Source organism: Falco rusticolus, chromosome 2 (genome assembly GCF_015220075.1).
Source record: "Falco rusticolus isolate bFalRus1 chromosome 2, bFalRus1.pri, whole genome shotgun sequence".
Classification (NCBI taxonomy): Eukaryota; Metazoa; Chordata; class Aves; order Falconiformes; family Falconidae; genus Falco; species Falco rusticolus.
The window spans coordinates 28,531,880-28,550,275 of record NC_051188.1 but is presented as its reverse complement, the minus strand read 5'-3'; the positions used below and the strand labels follow the sequence as shown (position 1 = coordinate 28,550,275).

Sequence of the window (18,396 nt, the reverse complement as noted above, 5' to 3'; positions counted from 1 at the left end):
CTGCAGTAATCTATCAAACACCTTTCAGCCACATCTTGCTCGATCAAGGTTTCCTTACTGCTAAAGCCAGGTAGTCAAAACAACAACTTTTTTTTTTTTTTTGTTAAAAGAGAAGCCTTTGTGGTTCATCTTCCCACCGTATGCGAAGCCTGTGTGACAACTGTAGCGTAAGGGAGTCGTACCCTCATTTAAGCCCTAATGCACATAAGGTATGTGCATTAATGTACATAAGTGTACATTTTCAGGTGTAAAGTACTCCTTTGCACTTTACCTTTCCACAGCTTTGCACCAGAGGATTGTGCAGATTGCTGAAGATTTACCCACATCACCTTTGAGGGGATGGATACTTGGTCAAACACCAAGACAGAAGCAGTGCCTTGGCTTTACTTCAGCCCTACACAAGTTCTACATAAAATTGCTCTTTATTCAAGGATGTAGATAGCTGGGGTATTGGAAGAAGAACTTTGAGTGACAACAGGTTCACCCACCTTTAGAGCATTTCACCACGGGGAAATGATGCCTGACCAACCTGGCAGCCTTCAACAACAGAATGGCTGGGTAGAGGAGCAGATGTTGCCCACCATGACCTCAGCAAGGATTTTGACACTGTCTCACATATCCTTGTAGGTAAGCTCAGGCAGTGTGGGTTAGGTGAGCGGACAGCAAGGTGGGCTGAGGGCTGGCTGAATGCAGAGCTCCGGGGGCTGTGATCAGAGGCGCAGAGTCCAGCAGGAGGCCTGTAGCCAGCGGTGCTCCCCAGGGGTCAGTGCTGGGTCCAGGCCTGTTCAACTTACCCATCAATGCCCTGGGTGAAGGGACAGAGTGTCCCCTCAGCAAGTTTTACTGATAATACAAACCTGGGAGGAGTGGCTGATGCACCAGAAGGCTGCGCTGCCATTCAGCGAGACCTGGACAGGCTGGAGAGCTGGGCGGAGAACGAATGCCCTAGTTCATGTGAAGTTCAATAATGTAGTGAGGTTACTGGGTGACTCAAAGCATCTAGTTTTTCTCCAACTTGCCCAAGTGTTAGAATTGGTGTAGCAGTGGCAGGATTGTCTTGAAGTTTAGTTTGCAAAGTGCTTAAGAGCGGTGGGGAAAAGATGTAGAGGTTCTAGAAACCGTTAACAAGTAAACCCAGTATGTGAGGTTCAGTTATATGACATGCCTGTTACTTCCACCGCCAGTTTCTTCTGATCTGCATTTTGAAAATTCTCCAAACTGTTCAAATATAACCATTTATGGCATCTAACCTCAGTATGGCTGCTCGGGATGGGTGCCCTCATCATAAGCAGATCATCTTTTTCTGCATTTTCCCTCAGCAGTAGGTGGCAGCCAATTTCAAACAAACCCACACCCATGTCTGTGATGCTTTGCAAGGTGTGTTTTACTCATAGAAATATGTCTGACCCCTGTGTTTAATTTTTAAAATCTTATATGCTTCCCGCCTCCTGGGTTGCTTGCAAAGTGACTCAGCAAGGCAAGCAAAGAGATGAAAGAACAGATAGCTTTTTAAGTGAGTGGTGAAGTTTAGTGGTTCTGAAAGTATTTTCCTGCAACACATATTTCAGAAACTTTAATAAAAATAATTACAGCTGAGCCTATTAACCGACAAAATGCAGGGCTAGAGTCATAAATCTCAGAGAATAGGGAGGAGCACTCTGATGAGCTCCAAAACAAATGTATTATCACTTTTCCAAAACTCCTTAAGCATCGCTTTTCCTGTAATAGAAAACAAAAAAATCACTGTGGCTGGGCTGCTGCGTACTTGCTGTAATTAAAACAATGTTTATATTTTATTTCCATAGTGGTTTGCATATTTATAAAGAGAGAAGGAGAAAACTGTACACATAGGATTGAACACAGAGGCATTGCCACCAGCGCAGATGAACCATCTTGGCTCCAGCCCAAAGTCAACTCTGTATCTTGCTGTTTGCTGGATATTCTGTGGGTGATAAAGTCCTGGGATCCTGATTCTGTTTTAGGGACTCCTGATTGGAGGTCAAAGATAAGGTCCCTGCGTGACAAGTGGAGGATGACTAGACCTTGGAGTCCTCAGGAGAGCCCCTCACTAAATGCACAAGAGAAGAAACTGAACTACCCCATCCCAAATGACACAACAGCCCAGGGTTTGGCTGCTCTCAGCAAGGGGGAAGACGTTGATTCCAGACTCCTTCGGCCCAGAACGCAGCTCTCCACTTCCCACAAAAGTGCTCTTTGCATCAGAAATGATGCACAAAGAGGCCTTTTACACATCTGTTCTCGCAGCTGGGTTGCCAGAACGTCAAATGCCAAGGCCACTGCCTGCTATAGGCAGTATTCAAACACCTCTCTCTACTCAGTTTCCCCAAGCATACTGCTGCCCAGCAGAGTGACAGACTCACTCTTTGAAGGCATGCCCCTCCACAGAAAGAGGTGAAGGACCAACAGCAGAAGTGCTGACTAACTCGGCCCAGCCAGGTGAGCATCTCCGCAAGCACTGTGGTGCAAGTCAGAGCTGCAGGAACTGCTCTGAATATGGAGCTAGTATTGACACCCAGAACGATTCCACTTACAACGATGCAACGCTTACGGGTCATCCATAAGCAATTAGAGGACTGCAGCTTCAGGGCTCCTGGTTTGGAAATCCTGGGAATTTGTAAAATAAGAGAGACAGAAATGCCAGGCTAGAAAAGGCAGGTCAAAATCTATATCACCTTTCCCTTCCTCCTCTCAGGAAGGCAAGCAAGAGGAAATAACAACATGGAAGTCAGAAGTCAGTAAATCGAATGCTTTTTATTGACGATCTTTCTCATTTGTGACCCTTTGTCATTTGCTTTAATTGCACAGACAAAATTAGTGACTGACTTTATTTTTTGTAAGTTACAACTTTTATAGCTTCTGCATTTTTATTAAGAGAAGATAAAATCATGAGTAAGTCTCTACACATGGACTCAAAGATGGGAAGCAACTTCTTACTAATCCTCATGCAAACTACTGACTAATTATTGGAGACTGAGGTTGACTGTAATTTCAGGAAAAAGTTTACTCTTATGAGTATGTTAGTCTAATAACGAGCTAATTTATACTCCTTACACAACTGATGTAATTTTCATATATTAGATAATAATTATAGGCATATTAAGCAATATTAGCATTATTAAACAACAATGAACAGCCTTCTGAATGTATACTATAGTGATCCAAAATCTGAGTACCTTAAAGTGCCTCATCTAGTAGAAGAGCATGATTTTTCATTAGTGCTTTTCAAAGCTTCTAGAATTTTTTGTCTTACAGGTCGGGAGTTTTTAAACAGAACACATCTAACATTCACATTTACAGAACAATTTATGCCTGATCCAAAAACTCCAGGGACACTTTCAAATCTTTTTCTATTACACCAACAAATTATGCCCATTGGAAAAGGAGCTATTGCTTTATTGCGTTATTACCAAGGAAGCTGCTTTCTGAGTGCACTGGATGTATCTTGTGCAATGAGTTTTCTGAGAGACTAAAACGTATTGCTGCTGCTCTTCTCTTGTTTCTTGCTCTCTTGCAAGTATACACTGAACTGCAGACTTGGCTGCCACCAAGTACGTATTTTATATGGAAAATATTATTACTGATAAAAATATGTAAAGTTATTCAACATGAATGATTGCTCATCTCCCCCTTTATGTATATAAATAAACCACATCCAATATGAGTGTAAGCTCAGGCAACTCTAATAACTCTGTGCCACCCATACAGCAACAAAACGGGGTGGGGAGGTGGGGGGAAGGTGAAATGCTTCCAAAGAAGCAGTTAGCTTAAATTATCATTTAAAAACAAACAAACAAAAAACCTAACCCCCAAACGCCCCAAACTGCTTTTACTAACTTTTTTTTTCCTGAAGGTTTCTCTTTAACAAAGGCTTTCTTAAAATAAAGAGCATGCTTAAGGAATTTGCAGAAAATTATCATAAGGCACAACAGAAAACAAGTGTCCTACTTACCTATTTTCTTCTTTTACTGGAAGCAAAGGTCCCCTAAACTCTCTATATAATTAGTGTTTCTACACAGACCAGCTTCAGCTTTGCACTGAAGAAGAAATTAAACCTTCACTCATGGCTTTCTACACATCAGCCTACAACAACTACACACCCTGGCTCTCCCACAGAATTCCCAGGACAACCTGTGGCTGCCACAGGTGAACTTAACTGTAATTCTTAGAAGCACCACTGCAGACACGTAAACTACGAACATCTCTTTGTGGATTATTAACTGAATAAATGCTTGTACTAGAGCAGATGGACTTTTCCTGCACTTAAGCAAAACAAAAAACATGTACATGTGATGGAGGAATGGCCATACCGCTGTGCAAACCATTTTCCTAACCTACATTGTTATTGGTCCCAGCCTTAAGAGATCAGCAAGTTTCAACTGATACAAGGATTTTTACAGAATGATTGCACTAAACCGAAATCCTTCCAATAAAACACATTACACAAATAACATAAAGCATTAAGTTTTGGGTTATGTACATGCATGTAGTTCAAATATTTCTTTTTCTTACAGAAAATACCAGAACTAGCAACAATGATAATGGATTCCAAAAAAGCACACAACTTTTGCCTCAAAGATTTAATCAACAGGATTTGAAAAACAGCATCAAACATTCTGAAATGATTTATGAACTGTAAAAGTGATACACTTGAGACCTTCTAAGTGTACCAGTTGCAGTAAAATTACAGTTGCCAGCATTTACTGATGATAGGCTGAAAAAAAAGGGTGAAAGAACAGGGAAAAGCAAATAAAAATATTGGTGGGGTCTTAAAGAGACACTGATTCAACCTCTAGTTGAAAGGATTATGTACAGCAAGGAAAAAAGCTTCTTTCTCCTTTTTCAAAGAGACTGCACATTGTTCAAGGTCCATTTCCATTAGTGAAATGCATTAAAATAATTTTTAATCTATATTCTATTTTCTGGCCTATAGAAGATATTGAAAGACACAGGAAAGACTAGACTTCTGCCAAGCAGATTAAGAAAACAACACGCCTACATATTTTAACTATACAGTTAGACATTAAAATTCAAAACAGAAAAGTAACTTGATGCAAATAACAAATACAGAATTACAGATCCTGGTAAATCTTGGGGAAGCAAGACTAAGAAAGGAGTGCCTGAACTTGATGAGGAGATCTGTGTAATATGGTTTCTGGATCCTTATATTCATTTGAAGGATCCATCACAGCTGCATACAACTCACTGTAAGCTCTGCAGACCAGTTCTGTTGACTGTTTTATTATCTGCTCTCTAAAAAACAAAACAAAACCACAATCTGTAAATTGTAGGGAACATAATTGTACTACATGCAAGGAATTAAAGATACATGCTAAAAATACACATTAAAAATCAGTGTAAGTTACATTAAAAAGCCCTTTTATTTAAATTGTGAAAACAGCTTAAAGTTTCAAATCAAAAGAAGGCTTTTCTATCTCTTTGTATTGTATGTAGATAAACTCACATATATGATTTTGAAAACCAAGAATTTAGCTTCTTTATTTCTGCAAGTATGAATAAATTAGTAGAAGGATTTAATTTGCATACATTAGATTGCATTCCCCTGCATCTTTTAAAAGACTGATAATCTTAGTGATCTACTTTCTACCTCCTGCAGCTTCTCACTGTCCTTGGTAAAAATACTTTTTTTTTTTTTAATCTACAAGCAAATATACTGTATTTGCTTTATTCTGACAGCACCTGATTCCATAATCAGTCAAAAAGAAAGAGTTGAAAGTGAAAGTGGTCAGAGATTTTAAACTTCCTACAGCTTTTTACCAACCATGCTATGAAGTCCATGTCCTGTTACTTTTCTGGATCTAAATGAGTAACAGTGCACAGAGACTGGATGCTAAATTTAACTGGAAAGTTTAATATTTTTTAAGACAAATTAGTATTTTTACTTTATGTTGCCCATTGAATCGGTTTAATCACCATGGTGATGCGTTTACAGTTGTGGAGGCATTTTTATCTATCAGAAACAGTAGTTACAACTATTTTACAGCCAAACCCATGCAAGTGGAACACCAGAAGAAGCTGAGGAAACCAAGGTAACCATGAATCCACATTCAGCTCTGTTGTAATACACAGCAAAGGAACAAAGACACCCGAACTGCATCCACTAAAATCAGAGCTAAATTCACCAACCACTGGGAACTGAAAAGTTAAAGAAATCTCAAAGACTAAGTGCATAAAACTTCATCTTTTCAGGAAAAATTAAGAAACAGAAGCTGTAAGAAAGAAGATTAAGAGATAAATCTTTATTTTATTCTGATGCACAGTATCATTTTTTTCAATATATGGGATGAACTGTCAATATCACCAGGTTATTAGAATACCCGAAAAAAAGACCGGCCTTTTAACAGCAAATATAGAAACACTATTAGAAGGGAAATATATTCAAGCTGTTCAGGTAAAACAACTGTCTCTGATCACAGTCTTGGATCACTAAGCTACTGCAACATGAGAATCTTTTAAGAACATATTGCACACAGAATTCATATAAAACTGTATTGCACTAAATCATGTTAAATTAAAAGAAAAAGTTCGTTAAAATATTCCAGAGTACTGAACAGCATCAAATGAGTCTCCATCAAATAACGTCAGTGTCATTAATTAGTACATTAGGATTTCAGTTGCCATAACAACATGATACACTTTATCACCAACACAAATGGCAGCACTTTCTAAAAATAATAATTCAAGCACACAAATGAGAAGAGCTTCTCAAGACCAACAACCACACAAATAAATAGCTTCAAACTTTTTAAATGAGCAAGGAATTTGAAAGACAAGAGCACACGCTGGCTAATGCTGTAAGGAAAGTTCTTCATGGTTGTAAAGCTTACATTATATTGCCATTGAGTATATAGTATGCTGGCCCCTTATCAAAAGCACATGGTCTGATTTTGAGAACCAAAGAACTCTTGGATCCACCACTGGTGCAGTGGGTGACAATTTTGTGATTTCAAGGAAGACGTCTTCAAAACTGACATCAAATGCCTGCAAAACTAACTTAAAAATTTCAACTACTATAGCTAGAGATTAAAATTATAGTACTGGTTAAATCTTTTGCTTCAATTTTGAGAAACTTTTGAATTTTGAAGGTGTATTTACTACAGAAAATATTGACTATCGAATGTCTGTAAATGGGTATCTTCAAGAGGATTGCTTCTATTTACAGCTACACGTTTGAAGGTTAATGGGCTAACAGATTATTTATTTAGTTTTAACTTCTGAGTAGAACCTTACCTATAGCATTGAGTTATACCAGGTTAATAAACTCCTGTACGTTCGCTGAGCTGTAGCACCTACAGCTATTATCCTCACACAGGCACTCTCACCTCTCAGCTGGCCGGTGTTGCAAGATAACATGAATTTGGCTTAAACTGTGCTAATAGAGGCTTTAAAAGCTTATCAGTGGGATAAGGCTAACAGTGCATACATGACCAGTTTATCCTGGTTCATCTGACAGAAGAAATGATCGAGCCAGAGTCATTTCACTGTGTCTGAGTCTTTATGGTAGCATAAAGTCTACCTCTGAAAAATTGCTTCTGTGTTAGCAGTGAAAAATGAGGCTTTCAAAATACATGTATTGTTATTATGATTTTTAAATAGACCCACACTACAAAAAATTCCAAGTGCTAAAATACAAGTTTAATAGCTTGACACCTAGAAGCAGAAGTTGCCATGCTTTACTGACATTACTGTTCAAACTACCCTGTTTGATCTGTACTGGAGCAGAACAGCTTTCACACAAGGTCAGCTCTGCTGAGCTGTGGTGGGAACAGTAACCCCAGCAGAGACACCCAACGAACTGCTGAAAAGCGCCAACATCCTCCATGACAAGCCACGCACCAGGTATACGGCATGAAACTGGAAGTCTCTGGATGAGAAGATCCTGAGCAATACAGCAGGAAAACCTGGCAGTTGAAACAGCTGATTGTTGTAGGTCCCTTCCAACTGAACTACTCTATTCTGCTCTAACAAATACCCAACAATATATATTTCTCCCTTGACATATGTAATTTTTTAATTGCAAGATACCGTAATACTATCCTGCTAAGGACAAGTACTAGTAACGAGTACCTGTTGGAATAACGAGACTCCAAATATTGTTGCATTACAAAAAAATGTCATGTGCTAGTCTCAATATCTGGTATATTCTGTAACCTGGGAAAAATAATGTCAAGAAAAATTTTTGATTGGCCCAGCATATAATTTTGAGTTTATAGATAGATAGATAGATAGATAGATAGATATGAATAACACTGAGTTTAAGTACTACAAAATACCTTCATATGGTGCACGTTTAATTAGGAAGATATTCGTGGCACTTTCCTTAGCCTTAGGGTTCAGTTATATTCAGAAAACAAGAGAACAGAAAAATAACAAAAGTTCTTCTTCCATATTTCAAAGAAGAAATTACTAAAAAAAAAAAGCCTATTAGGTGAAAAGTCAAGTGATCTCAGCACACTATTCTATGAGACAGTATGCCAATACTCTACAGCAGAAGACAACTAAGTTGAAAATTCTAGACCTGACAGAACAGTGGGGATAAAAGAAATCCTGAGTGGAGAATAACATATTTCATCTGTCTTTCGAATGCTTACAAAATCGCTCTAAAACAATTTACAACTAAGTTGACAATATACTGCCGACATAGCGAAACATGTTCAAAATAGGTGAATGTAATTGATTTTGATGGTGTCCGATAAATCAAGAGCAACCACTTCAGAAAGTTACAGAATTACAAATTCCTCACTGCTTGTTAAAGAGAGTGAGAACAAAACTGAATTGTGACCTGAAGGGCAATGCAGATACGATCACAGCTGATAACTTGAATTCTCATCATGATCCACTAAAACCTAATCAAATTCATCTTTCTGATCATTATGCAGGCATAATAGAAATTCAAAGTTAAGGTACTTACTTCACAGTGGCACTCAGAAGGAAATTCAGCTGAGACATTAGGAGACTATCTGGAGCAGACAAATAGCGATCAAACTGAGCCTGGGGGTGAAAGGGAGTGGGGGAGAGAGTATGAGATCAACATGCTAAGAACTTGCTGTTATATGAAAACAGGTAAACGCACAGATCTCTGAAAATTGATTACATTAAAATGGAAACTTCTTATTTTATAACTTTTTAATATATATTTAAAATAGAGCCTAACATAATCGCCAAATGTTTAAGGTAGAACTTAATCCAAAACAAACATCTAACTTCAGCACCTCTGTCACCAAAATTTTAAGCTTCTGACCTGAGGAGTATGGGCGGAGGGTCAAAGAGTGAGAATCCAGCTTCCCTAATTATCCGTCTAAGTTTCCTATGCAGCTGGTGGAGGTATGCATGTGCCACTGAAGATCAGACCCAGCCTACTCCGTGCAGAGGGAATACGACAGCCTCCAGACAGATATCTAGCCTGTCCAAGTTAGCCATGTTGCATGTTCCTTTTTACATATTTAGTTTTACTCTTTGGCAGGAAGTCACTGGTTAATGACCTAATGAGCACTTAATGTTGGCAAAAACAAGACCAAGGGACCTAGTTCCGGCTCCTCAAACTGCTTCTAAGCCCACTTCTTCTCCCCAATAGAGCGGGGAAAAAATGTGGTGCTTTGATTCTAGTAGTTTGGAGAGGAAAACACTACAAAAGAACGTTACTGCTGTCTTCGGCTGTTCTCAAAGAAGCTGTGGATGCCCCATCCCTGGAAGTCTTCAAGGCCAGGCTGGATGCGGCTTTGGTCTAGCAGAAGGTGTCCCTGCCCTTGGTAGGGGGGGATCAGACTAGATTATTTATAAAGGTCCCTTCCAACCCAAACCATTCTATGAATTCTATGATCAAATGGGTGGCTATAGAGAAGATGGAGCCAGGTCTTCTCACAGGTGAACACATGACGAATACTGGATGCGTATTAAACTAAGGAACATTCTGATTAGGTAGTAACAGGAAAAATTCTCAACAGGAGTGTCATCAAACACTAAACAGGTTACACAGAAAAGCTGTATCTCCATCCTTGGAATTACTCAGGCAAGGCCCTAAGCAACTTTATCTAACGATGGCAACCTCCCTGAACACTGGATGAATCTTCTCAAGCTGGTAAACCCTAAAATCCACTTCCATCTATCATTTAAACATGCAAAAAGTGGACACAAATGACCAAGTTACAATTCTCTCAAATTAACTTTCTGACGTTACCTGCTCTCTTTTGGAAAGCAAGAGAGCTTTAGCTCAGGGAGAGGGATGGACTTCACTCGAAGAGCGTTTGCAAGCACACATGAACAACTTGAAAGGCTGGGACCTGGAAAACTTTCATGTTAAGTTGGGAGGCATGAATCTGCCTGCAAGAACTCCGTCCACATGGTTTAAAACTTAGGAAGCCAACAGACTGGGCTGATAGATGGGCTCTATGTGGGTTTGATTTCAGCATACTGAGTCCCATTCTGGTTAAAGTGTGTTGACACAAGCAGACATTAAACAAAGTAATGAATAAAATAAACCCGCTGGTTCCTCTCTAACTATTCAAATAAAATTATTATGTACCACTATAGATAACAGTTACATATATACATAGTTTAAAGAGATGGTCCCCAAGCTGCAATCTTTAAATTCCTCATTGGTCTACAAGACCATGAGAAATAGAAGATATTTTAAATGCAAAATTTATAAATACTGATAAGAATGCATACTGATCTAAGTAAACTACAGAGTGCTTTGTGACAGGACACTGCTCATCCAACCAGCCTGGGAATCACTGGTTTAAAACTTGAACAGAGGAAAACAGGCTACATTGACACAATTATCATGGATTCCACATACAATTTTTTAAACCACCTTTTTGTCACAGAAGTATATATGTACTGCTGGATGAGTTGGCCTTATTTACAATTAAAACCTTCAGAATAAAGTTAAACTTGGCTAAGCAAGAAAAGTGACAGATCATACATTATTGCCTACTGAACTGTGATATTGCCATCTCTATGCAAAATAGCCTTCACACATTCTAAGCAAAAATATCAGCTGATAATTTGTTTTAAAATATATCGTAGCTTTCAACTTTAGAAAAAAAAATATAACTGTGGCATATGCCCAGCGCCTAACTTCTGAGTTTAGCTGAACTATTTGCATAAAATCAAAGCCTTAGGACTGAAATTATAAATGATAGCAGAACCTATATTTCAAAGCATACAGGCAAAAAAGAAACTCTGGTGATTAAAACTAATTAGAGCTAAGTATTTGCTTTTAGCAATTTAAGATGACTCATGGGACAGCATTCTTGTAAGTAAATTTCTGTTTCTCAAGGCTGGAAACTAATATTCTATTACTACCTGTTCATAAATAATTTATGCATTTATTACTTCAAGTGGTCAAATTACTACAAATGAAGAAAGTACTCCCAGACATGTAATTTAGCTGTTCTTAAAGAGTATGACTGCTTAGGTGAGTATCTAATACGTCACATAATTAATAGTATTCTTTCCCATGTCACAGCATCACCACCATCATATGAAATAGTAAAATGCTTACCATTGCAACCTTCAGGGCCACGGAATCCATACTTGGCAAATTTGAAAGAGGACCCTAAGAATCAGTAGCCGGGGGCAGGGGGAGGGGGGGAAGAAGAGGAGGAAAGGTCAAACTAGCATATGGAGAAAGATATGAAATAATAGATTTTACTGTCAGTTCAGTACTAAATTGTTATTCGGTCCTGCTACAGGATCTTAAACATTTGGAAACTGAATAACCATATCAATATTGAAATGCTGTAATAGCTCATTTGTATTCTTCCGCTCTCTTAAATTAAACTCAGAATACTGAGCTCCTAACGTCCTTTCAAGTCCTTTTCTTTCTTCTTCACCATTAAATAATCACAGCCCCCGCAAATGCCTTCCACAAGGACCAGGATAAAAACTGAACTGCAGACTGGCCACATCCCCTTAGTGTTCCAGAAATACAGAGAACAACTTCCCTCCGTTAATCTGTCCTGGGATGGTGCAGAATTCAAGACTGCTTCCCGCTGAATCTTCTGTGCTGGTATGGCATTACATGCTGCCTAACACCCTAGCAAATCCTGTGACAATGTCACCTCTGCAGCCAGGCAGCTGGACAGATTAAAATGAAAATTGCTACATTACATTAATAATCTGCTCTGGTCGATTTGAAATTGGTTTCAGAACAGGAGATAGGCTCATGAATAGGAAACCCAAGTTCAGTTATTAATCAGAATATTTATACATTTATTTATTCATATTTATACATAAAAATCTGTTGAGTTTGGGCACTTTATGCAAAATTATTGGCTGAAGAAACAACATAAAGCTCTCCAACAGAGTTCTGCTTTCTCCAGAAAACACTGTTCTTTTTCAAGATCACAAAAGGACACAGGCACAGCTGAAGGGAAGAAGGGCTGTACTAACACCTATCACGTAACAGCTGTGGTTCACAAGAAAGGAAGAGCACGAGCTCTGAGTTCCAGTTTTCATCTCACTAAGAAATCTCAAGTTTTTACTTTTAGAATCTCACTGGTTGGTGCTAGAATAGCTAAAGCAATGAATATGGATAAAAGAAGAAATTATTTCAAATTACAACTAATCAGCCAATTTTTCACAGAAGAGAAAAGCAGTAATTATCTTACGCATGCGGGGCATCTCTCTACACCATGTGCGGTGCTATAGCATGTAACGGAAGAAATCCAAACTCTACACGCACAATGGCTCCAATACATTCTAGGTGTCATGAAGTGTTTTCTCAGTACTTGTGTTTTAAAGCCAGCTTGACTCTGACACTTTCTAAGGCATATTAAGCTACCTACACAGTTATTCTGAGAGTATACAGGATGTCTGTGGTGTACAGAGCCTGTTGATGGTACACAGATAAGCAGCACAGAAAGATCGTTGCACACTAAACCTGCTAGGCTTGCTGAACATACAGTGTAGGGGAAATGTGTAGTTGCCAGGTGCCTTTGCCTAACAGTTGTGGTCCCACGTGAAAAATCAACAGATATTACTGAGAGTTCGCTTTCAGAGGCAGCTTAATTTGCAAAAACATTAGTGTCAAAATTCTTCTGGTTGGCAAGTATGCACTACCTCCTAAACATGTACATTATATAGGCTTACCTGTTCTGGTTTGTGTTGCTGCACGGAGTTATATATGTAACTTAAACCAGCTCTTGTTAACACATAGGAAGCTTGTTCATTTATCAGCGTGTCTAAATGAGCTTCAATCTGAAATTTTAAGGATAAGGTATTTATAAAATGTGCGTGAGAACATTAAATAGAACAAACTCTGGGGTTAAAAGGTCTAGAAACACAAATATGAAGGAAAAATACAAATAAGAAGGACAGCGATCAACAAAGAAAAAACGCAAATACATACAGCATAATTATTTTATCCATTTACATCTTCCATATTACAAGGAGCCAATAACAAGAATATAGATAATTCTTTCATGTCTGACTAACAGAATCTATTTTTTATGTATTTGTAGATCCAACAGCACCAAAAATCAAAAATACCAAAGCTCTAACCTTAAAAATTGCTGTTTTATTTTATTTTACTATAGTTCTTTGAAATTATGTGATAAAAATCATCCAATTCTTATTGAAAATATTGCAATAGTACAGCAGCTTTACAATAAAGAGAGAGACAGTCTTTCACAAGGAAAATAAAGTTAATTGAAAGAACAATAGACAATGACATTACAGCTATCAATTTTACTTTAATTATCTTCATATAAAGAAAGTCATAAACATATTTTTTATTCTTAGTATAATCTTCACTTTGCAGGGCAACCTAATCAATAAATCAAGTCATAGCAGCAGCAATCATTTTTTAGTTTGAGCAGTCTTCGAAAGATATTTGGGTATATGCATTATTACTTCATTTTTACAGGTAACTACCCCACATTTCATTTATTTTTCTTCCAATCCTAAAGAAAAGTAAAACTTTTTAAAATATCAAACTCTAGTAAAATGTAAGATTTCCGTATCTTCTAAGAGTCCACCTTTTTACTTCCCAAAATTGTTTAGAATAACACACTTTTCTTTTTAAATGAGGGAAATCTTAAGATTTCAATTTGGAAATATTAACTGTCTTAGAGAGTTCTTTTTTTCTATGAAAAAATGTTTCTCTTAGTAAATATGCCATTCTAACTCCACTTAAATAATCTACTTATGTATAATATTACAGATTCATATTTTTTTTCCAGTCTGTTCTTGTATTTGGTAAAACGTCTGAAGAAAATAAATAGCGTTAAACCCGTAACCTTCAGCTCTACTGCTTATTTGAAGAATAAATCAATTTCACATTTACTGTGAAAAAGAAACTGATAACGGAAATTAGAAATGCCCCAGACAGTTTGGTGGGGTTGTCTCTTTGTTTGTTTCAGAGCTAAAAGGTGCTAGAAATTCTAATTAGGAGCAGAAAACAAAAAAAAATGGCTCACAGCCAATCTTTACTGATGCCTTCAAATAAGAAGTTGTGACTTTTTTCCAAGCCCCCCAGCTCCAAAAGCTCTCCCGAGATACATTGCAGAGATGTTTATGTAGCAAAACTATAAATGGGCAGTGCCTAGGTCTTCCCAAGTCAATAGTTTATAAACTTGCATTTCCGTTTCAAACTGGTACCACATATGAATGGCTATCCTGGCACATAAGGTAAAACCAATCAAATGATAACAGAAAGGCAGAAAGAAGGACGGAACTAGTAACTTCAGCTGTATCATATTCTAGTGTTAACTAGATAATTATCTAGTGTTAACTATAGGATAGACCACAGACAGCTATTTGACTGAGCTGTCAGCTTATTTGCTTCTTCTCAAAACAATTTGCAGATAAATATTAGAATTATTAGGATAATGAAAATGTTTACTGATATGGGTTTGTCTGCAGCTAAACCAAACCAAACCAAATCTTCTAATCATTTTTTTGCTTGTTTAAAATGAAAGATGCTGGGTACAATAAGCTCTGATACCTGCTATTTGCTTATGGTCTCTGATAAGAAGCCCTCTTAGCCCCTTTCCCTGGTTTAGAATTGACCCAAAGCCAACATTATCCAAGATAAATATGTTCACATCACAACTTACAGTCTGGAAAAATCAGTAATAAGTTTGTTTTCTTTTGGGGCTGTGAAAGCTTACCTGAAACTGTAACATTTCTAGACGTTTGTCAGTGAATTCAAAGAGAGCCAAAGTAGTCCTCATCATATAAAGTGAATTTACCATGAAGGTTGCCATATCAGCTGTGCCCAAATTACTGGCAGACATAGTACACATCTGTAACAATGGGTCTAGCACACAAGACAGAACCTAAAATAGCAAATACACAGAAAAGAGGGAGGGGAGGGAGGAAATCATGTCACACAAGGCATCTAAGCTCATTGTTTCTCTTATCATGTACTTTATTCCCCAAAGCAGAATAAAGAGAACTGAGAGTTTCCAGCTGTGAAAGCAGTTTCCTACTGCATTTGTCAGCAGGTGATCAGCTACCATAGTGATGGGAAAAGTATAAAAACCTGAGAACAGATTCCAACCTAGCAGAAGGAAGAGTAACCCAGATTAGATAATTGGTAATTGTGCAATCTTGAGGGTGTATTTACTTAATGGAGTAGTAATTGGATAACAGAATTTAGACACTGCGTTAAGAGTAGCAGTCCATACTGCACTGTAATTATCCACTTTGTTAGTCACCCTCTTATTCACATTACAAACTTGGGTTTGGTAGAAAGCTCCAAAATGGGACCAGACAAAAAGATTAATGTTTCATCCATCTTTTGTGTACCAAGACTAATTTACACAGAATTTTTTTTCCCCTGCTCCTCTTCAGAGCTGTCAAACATTCTCATACCTGCACAAAGTCAGCTTGACGGGCATCCAGTGGAACAACAGACGAGTCGTGAGATGCCAGAACCTCCCGTAGCAAGTTCAGTGTCTGATTTAGTGCAGAGCTTGGGCCAAGATCAGGAGGTGGGAGTTCAACCTGAAGAACAAAATCATCTGTTTGCGTGGGTTTTTTTTAATTTCGTTTACAGCAAACACCATCCAATCTGTTACCACAAATGCAACCAGCTAGTAATAAAATTACTTGTAACCATGCAGAGTAGAACTTTAGTTTGACACTGGACAAATCTAGCATGTTTCAGACAGTCATTGCCTGCAAATTTCAGCATAACCATCCCACTCAGTGACAAACAAGCAAAACTGAGTTTCTCCTTTCATTCAGACTAAGCCTATTTTATGATCTAGAGAAACCCAAACACTACCATTTTTGGTAGTAAAAAAAACCCCACAACCAAAACAAAACCAAACCCCAACATTTGGTAGATTTGGTGCCAAAGAATAGCCACATTGTTGACACCAGTGTTTGCTTTGAGCAAGACCTCCTATGAACACTCCAGAATCTAGAGCAGGCAGAGCTCTGGGATAGTAGGGATATTAGGGCCATACTGCAGCAGCTACTGAAAGGCTGCACAGCCCCTATCATGCTGAGTATGAGAGCTGTCTTAATCACTAGCAAGTTTGTACCTTAAGTTACCACTACACAAGTGAACAGTGCGCAAGCCTACTCAAGCACACCTACATGAATTGCCACGATACCGAAAGAAACGCAATACAGCCCTACCTCAAAGATCAGAAGTAGTAGTCGCAGATGTTTGAAACACAGAAAGAAGAAAATTTTTTAAATCATGAGGAAAAAACACACTGAGTCAAATTACGAAAAGTTGGAGCACCTGAAATGGATGGAAATTCTATGCTATTTTTCACACAGGCTCACATACTTTAGCCCTTCTTTGTAACAGGCAAATACTCATTAAGTGCTTCATAAAATGTTTATATAATATAAAACCTAGCACACCTCTTCTTCCTAAACCATGTTCCTCAGACTCCATTTCAAATGTAGTTGCATCTTCTTGTGTTCAGTGGTGCCTCAAACGAGTTTCCTACTGCCTCCAGACCCTTACTACAACCCAGGCTGCTGACCTCGTTTCCTTCTGCCAACAATCCTCTTCCCACCTTCCTGTCTCTGGTCTATCTAAGGGCAAACACAGACCTGGCTGGATCATGTAGGAGTAAGGAGAACCCCAGTAACAGAATAAGCTAACGCTTCCAGACACAGTCTCCTTCCAGAAGGATGGAGGGAGAACTGCCAGGACTGGCCTGTGTGTCTCACTCGGAGTGTCTGGGCACAGCAGAGCAAGGCAGCATGCACTTCTGCAACGCTCTTTAAGACTCCAGTTCAACAAGGAAAGAAGGCAGCTTTGGATGGACCCACAATGCACAGGCAACTTAGAATCACAGAATTGTTTAGGTTGGAAAAGACGTTTAAGATCAGAGTCCAACCACTAACCCAGCACTGCCAAGTCCGTCACTAAACCATGTCCCTAAGCACCACATCTATGTGCGTTTTTTTAAACGCCTCCAGGGATGGTTATTCCACCACCTCCCTGGGCAGCCTGTTCCAATGCTTGACCACCCTCTCAGTGAAGAAATTTTTCCTAATATCCAATGTAAACCTCTGCTGCCATAACTTGAGGTAACATGTTTCACTGCTTCCCAAATGAAAAGTACTGATTACTACCATAATAACGTGGATGTGTGAGCTTCAAGGAAGGAAATAAAAAAAATATCAAAGGGGCAGAGGCTGATGGCCAAAGAAACCAAGTAGGAGAACATAAGAGGCATTTTCAGAATGGACTGCTGCAGAGCCTTCTGGAAATAATCTGTACCTAAGGAACACACCACCACAGAAAGAAGAAACAACTCTCTCTTTTAAAGCCAGGCCTAGCTTTCACTCTTTGTGTGTTTTAAAACATTTGAGGTACGGTACATGTCCCCACACTGCTACCAAGACAGATCAAATAGAAACTTTTTTTCATCCTTCTGAATTCAGTGTTCCTCTATTCTCACTTTCAAAGAGACAGTACACTAAATTCAAGGAACTAATGAAAAACTAAATCTAATAGGTTCAGAGAACACTTGTTGTTCAACATATGCAGTCTTGAAAGCATAAAAAAAATATTCTAGCAATGAAGTAACAGTAATTCAAAACGAAGCACTTATTCAGTGCTGATTAGCAGTAAAGTTTACTGCAATTTACAGCACTGAGTGACTTTCTTCTTGTTTCTTCCTGTTATTATTGGGGGTATTGATTGTGCCCTGAACACACTGTTCCCAGACCTGAACTGGACCATGTTCAGGGGTATTTTGGCATTAATTTGAGACTAGAGTTTGATGGAGTTTTCACTTCCAACACACACATAGATCATGGCACTAATTTCAGGCTTCTTTGCACAGAATTTTTGTTTCCTGAAGTAGCTGATGCTCACAAGCTTCTAAATTAGCTTCGTCTTTCATTTAATCTGTTCTTTTAAAGTCAACTGTC

General features: G+C 38.4%; 1 protein-coding gene across 2 annotated transcripts in view; it reads right to left on the bottom strand.

The window, feature by feature from the left end:
* Positions 1 to 2,753: 2,753 nt before the first annotated feature.
* Positions 2,754 to 18,396, bottom strand: part of COG6 (component of oligomeric golgi complex 6) — a 59,484-nt gene continuing 43,841 nt past the window's right edge. For both annotated transcript variants that reach the window (XM_037376885.1, XM_037376886.1), the window contains exons 14-19: positions 15,862 to 15,993; positions 15,156 to 15,323; positions 13,135 to 13,242; positions 11,546 to 11,599; positions 8,951 to 9,030; positions 2,754 to 5,271 (exon numbers count right to left, since the gene is read on the bottom strand). In XM_037376885.1, the coding sequence (XP_037232782.1) occupies positions 5,124 to 5,271; positions 8,951 to 9,030; positions 11,546 to 11,599; positions 13,135 to 13,242; positions 15,156 to 15,323; positions 15,862 to 15,993 (690 nt within the window). In that variant the 3' untranslated portion in view covers positions 2,754 to 5,123. The remainder of the gene's footprint in view (positions 5,272 to 8,950; positions 9,031 to 11,545; positions 11,600 to 13,134; positions 13,243 to 15,155; positions 15,324 to 15,861; positions 15,994 to 18,396) is intronic.